The 5000-nt window shown below is 48.4% G+C and overlaps 2 protein-coding genes across 2 annotated transcripts in view; one reads left to right on the top strand and one right to left on the bottom strand.

Moving 5' to 3' along the window:
- CNBA1980 (hypothetical protein) overlaps positions 1–470 on the top strand; it is a gene marked incomplete at both ends in the record, with an annotated part of 1332 nt that extends 862 nt beyond the window's left edge. The window contains one exon of the mRNA XM_773105.1: positions 1–470. This exon is cut by the window's left edge and continues 627 nt beyond it. Coding sequence (XP_778198.1) covers positions 1–470 — 470 coding nt within the window.
- A 224-nt stretch (positions 471–694) lies between these two features.
- CNBA1970 (hypothetical protein) lies at positions 695–4025 on the bottom strand (the record flags this gene model as incomplete). Its single annotated transcript, XM_773104.1, has 11 exons — positions 695–749; positions 801–868; positions 925–1040; positions 1098–1163; positions 1223–1701; positions 1754–2164; positions 2229–2283; positions 2343–2416; positions 2468–3625; positions 3684–3884; positions 3994–4025. The coding sequence occupies 11 exons, from the start codon at positions 4023–4025 to the stop codon at positions 695–697; spliced, it is 2715 nt and encodes a 904-aa protein (XP_778197.1).
- Positions 4026–5000: the final 975 nt, after the last annotated feature.

Genomic DNA, 5000 nt, shown 5'->3' with positions numbered 1-5000 from the left:
CTCTGTCTCCTGTAAAACCTGGTGCTGCTCCGCGGATTGGGCTGGGTTCACAAAACAAACCGTCAAAGATACCACCTCCCCGTATTTCGACCCTCAAAACCTTCAAAACACCTTTTCTTGAGCCACGGCAAGGCATCAGGTCAAGTCCTAGACTGATAGAATCTGCAAGGCCTGCTATTCCCCAGACACCGGCTCGTGACAGGGCATGTAGCAGAGTGCCTACCACACCGTCAATTCGTACTACTGTTTCGGGTTCATCTAGCAGAGCCACTCCCACGCGTCCCAATTCCTCGGGGCCTCAGACACGGTCCGCCAAAAAGTTGGCTTCCAATCCCTCCGGCTTTACAAATTTTGATGTTGGAGAGGATGAACCTGAGGGTGACAGGAGTTTTGATTCCTTTGATGGGATTTTCAATGAAGGAGGGCCAGAGATTGAGATGCTACTTAGACAGGTAGATGGTACTCAATAATCGACAGAATGAAGAAGTCAAGGTCAGGGAAAGGGGTGGTGTAGCTCCTTAGGATTCGAGCATTGCATTCAAATCATTTCTTGTTTCTTAGGTGTTGTAAATATATCGCCGTAGTATTACACTGATGCATTGTTTTCATCATATGCATTATTTTCATCATTGGAAATGAACAAGAAGAGCTTCATACGATTCCTGTGTTGGAGGACTTGGATCTCTACTCTATTCTATCTGTCCATCCAGGACATGGCCTCATTATATTCCCATTCACCGCCCCAGAACCTGGAAAAAAGTTTTAACAGCCGAGATTTCAATACAGGGATTTGTACTTACCCTGCCCCTATCAATCCGTTGGCACCCTGCCATCTGGACCTGGGACAAACCATGGCCCAGTCAGGTAACTGATTCAGATCAGCGGCTTGTCTATTTCTCATTAACAAATGGGACTTGCAGGAACTCCAGTGCGAGTAGGAAATAGCCGAGTTGCAAGTTCCAATCCTAATTCATCATTTCCTGCTATGAGCAAGGACAGTGATCCGGAATGGGTAGGATGAGGGTGAAGCGCGATGAAACCTTTTAATAACCAAGCTGAGTTCAATTTACAACGTCAAGAAGAACGGCCATACGTACCTGCGCCTCTATCAGACACTACTTTGTCTTTGCTGATAACCATAACGCCTTTGGTCGGAAACTGGACTACAGTTGCAATGTCAACTTTGTTTAATTAATGGGGACACAAAACCATCATCTCTCACTCGGGATCTTTCCTTCTGCGGCCATCCACTCTGTATACCGATTGTTCTCCGGTCTGCCAATAACAATGATGCTACCTGGCCCTATCTGTCCTTCCGCCACACGTTCCAATCCTTCTTGGTCGGCAATAATCTCGCAATCTGCTTTGTGGTAGACATAGAGATCGTGAGCAATCCGCTTGGCAATGGATAGGTGGTGCGGCTGGGCTTCGCCAGACGATGGGATGATTAGATGGAATGAGGCGGGGGAAGAGAGAATCCGGATCATGGGACCATAGGCTCTCGCAGGGGCCAAGGGACCTAATATGGAGTTGTTGACAGGAGAAAAGCCATACGGACGACATCTGACGTATGTTTGAAAATGTTGAGATGATTGCAAAGATTTTATTTCGATCCGTCGAACGTTCATACCTCGAATATCAAGCGTTTCCGCGGTTTGATTCGACTTCCATTGCCTGGCGTTCACATCCAGACGTGCTAGTCTAGACAACAGCATGAGCGGGATGATCTCTGCGTCGATGTGGCCACACTAACCTTCCAGGGGTATCCAGCTCCACAATGCGTATACCAGCTCTTCCACCGCATTCTTGTGGGTTAGCCGTGGTAAGGGTGTAACCCTTTTTACGTTGCTCGTCCCAGCTTTGACGAGGTGGAAGCTTTTGAATGAAGTCGACAACGTCTGATGAGCTGAGAACATCGTCCCACCAGTGTCCTCTTTTTGGAATCTCCAACACCTTAATCAAACTGTCCTTTTCACCTGCCCACGAAGATACTAATGCGGCATGAGCACGAGAGTGCCGTGGAGGTACGTTATCGTCATCTGCCCCATGTATCGCAAGGATGGGGATATCAGAAAGGTTGGAAGAATGGAGGTCATTGTGATAAGGAGCAAGAGAAGAGTGCAAAATACCCATCAGCGCCGGGTCAGCATAGCGATTCGAAGTGCTAGTTCAATCAAGATGGTCAGCTTTGATCATCCCCTTGACGGAACCTATTTTTTATAGCTCACTAATCTGTGTACGGAACGTAGTGTTGCATAGTGAGCCACCCAGAGGCTGCCACAACTGTACAAGTCCGCATTCAGCGTTATTTGATGTGAATATTAAGCTGACTTTTTGCGTACCTCCAACAACTCGATCGGGATATCTAGCTGCAAGATGCCATGCGCCTTGTCCTCCATTCGAATGGCCGATGATCCTGATCAATCGGTATGAGCAAATGGTCAACTTTAGTGATATCTAAACTGACACAGTTTTATCTGACAATGCTATACCGGTTTTCCTGAGTAGAACCTCCACAGCCGCCCTAGCCGCCCAAGCATCCTCCATGCTTCCTCCGTGCCAATCCTCACCCCATTCATTCTTACCTATAGGTAGTACCGCCCATACACCTGGTACTTCTGGCATCCTCTCACCCCATTCAGAATTTTTGACATCTACTCCGGCCCCATGAAGAGCTAATATGACAGGTTTCTCTTCATCGTGTCGAACAGAATGCTTGGGAGGAACGATCATGGCAGAGGATACATGAGCAGGAAGATGGTTGAGATGACTGTCGGTAATAAGCGAAGGAGAGGCGCAAGTTATCCAAAAGTGCGGATTGTTCGTGGTCAGATTATGACTGTCATAAGTGACATGGTGAAGTGGAAATGACCAATGAAGAACCCGGGTTTGTCCTCCACTTTGAAAGTCTATAGAGATGCTTAGAGTTCGAGCTTCTAGAGATAGGGGGGTCTGTTGTCTGATCCGCATCGGGATAAGTCGTGTCTGCCCAGGGACTATACTGATGTTTGAGACGATTTCGACGGCGAGCACGCGCTCGAGAGGTTCGGCATCCCTCGACTTGTAAATGACTTTTGCGCTGTTAACATCTATGACGGTTGTCTCCAAAGCACCTTCAGGTACTCGTACCCCAACAGATGCCCATTCTCCCATCAGCCATCCCGATAACACGCTGGGAAAAGTTCCCATTTCCTCTGGAAGCTGGGTGACATGCTTTTCTGTGTCATGCACCATATTGACTGATGACATCTTGATGATTGGCGGATTACCGGGCCCAGGATCACCAAACTGGCGTATGTCATACACTGCTCTCGCAAGCATAATGTACACCCCTGGCTCGAGGAGAAGCGAGCGCTCGAATCTGACGGCTGCAGGTTTGATAGTGCTGTCTAGGCCAGGTGCCGGGCCGCCGAAACCATAGCTATTGCCCTGATACCACCTAACAGGACCAGAAGTATGAGGGTCCGCACCTTGTCGAACAAGAGCAAACTCGGAAAGTTGGAGCATGTTGATAAGGACAGGTGTGAGACGTTTGTGACCAGATTTGGGAATGGTCAATCGAGTCCGGAGCAGCACCATGTACTGAAGAGCTGACCATCCGTGATCGGATCGCAGCTGATCCCAGCTACGCGAAGATTGAATAAGCGCTGGCACAAACCCAAAATGTACAATACGACACTTACTTGACATTCGGATAACTGATTTCTAGCCAATCTCCCTTGGCTTCAAATCTGGACCATGACACTCGTCCGCCGTTCCCAAGTTCACTGGGCCAAGTCTCCTCTGGGCTATATGGCCTGTGAGCAAACTCTATATCCGGATCAGCTGATGAGGTAGAGTACGCCGCTAATGGTGAGCCTAGGAAGGGGAGCTCTCTCGTTCCACTGTTGATGATATGTCAGTGGTGAGACGGGTGGGGAGGATTAGGGGAGCCGTATGGTCTGTATGGGAGTGAGTGTGGCTTGCCTTGGGAAGGGGCCGATTGCTTCCCACGTGGGAGTGATAATGATCTCTCTGAAGCGCATTACGGGGCTGTTCTCATTACTGCTAAATTGATGTACACACTGGTTTGTATATATCGTTTTGCTCGTCTTATCTTATTATGGTGTGGTTATCGCTTGACACAGGCGGCGATGGCCGAACAGGATCATCGTCGAAGAAGCCTCCATCATTCGTTGTCTTGTTATTCTTCTTCTCTTCCCCACTACATGTCCCAAATGCCTCGTCCCCCGAAGCGCCCCCCTGCGGCCAGGTCAACACAGCAGCAGTACCCATCTACTGCGTACATCCACTCTTACGAGGCATCTCTGACGTGCCCAGAGTCTAGCTCACAGACAGAAACAGGAGGATTGATCAGGTATGCGGGCGAGGTGCAGGGTGATTATGAGATCTGGGCAGACAGGTGGGTTACTAGTTTTTCAGGAATGGATGATATTTTGATGTCTATATGCGCAAATGACACTGTGGAATTGCGCTATACAATTGCTCGGATATCGTATCTGATCCATTGATATGTCGGCCATGCGAATGTATCTCATCTCAGTCTTCAGCCGGTCATCTATATATGGCCTTTTGATATGATTAATTGCTGACGTCTCTCAAGACATGATATAATACATCTTTTGCCCTCACTGCCAAACACAACTTCCCTAGTTTCCCCGCCTTCGCCTACCCTGTCCTCATCCTCGTCGTCATGGTCACTTCCTTCTGATACTGAAGAAATCTGGTACCTGTCTGATCCAGAGGAGATTGAGGTTTACAAAAATGAAAAGAAGAAAAAGTGGATGGAGGCTTTGAGGCAGGAGAGGTTGAGGGAGAGGGAAAGAGAGGATCTGGAGGCTGGGAAGGTCGAAAAGGCTGGGCATGTAGATGGGAGATGGGATCCTGACGAAGAGGTGCGTGATTGACGACGAAATCCCAAAAAATAATACCCCATGATATATTACTATTCTAACAAGACCAATCTTTTCACATTTGCAGCCTCCGACTCAGATCCGCAC

Source organism: Cryptococcus neoformans, chromosome 1, assembly GCF_000149385.1.
Source record: "Cryptococcus neoformans var. neoformans B-3501A chromosome 1, whole genome shotgun sequence".
NCBI classification, from domain to species: Eukaryota; Fungi; Basidiomycota; class Tremellomycetes; order Tremellales; family Cryptococcaceae; genus Cryptococcus; species Cryptococcus deneoformans.
The sequence above is the reverse complement of the archived record's forward strand: the minus strand, read 5'-3'. Positions and strand labels throughout refer to the sequence as shown.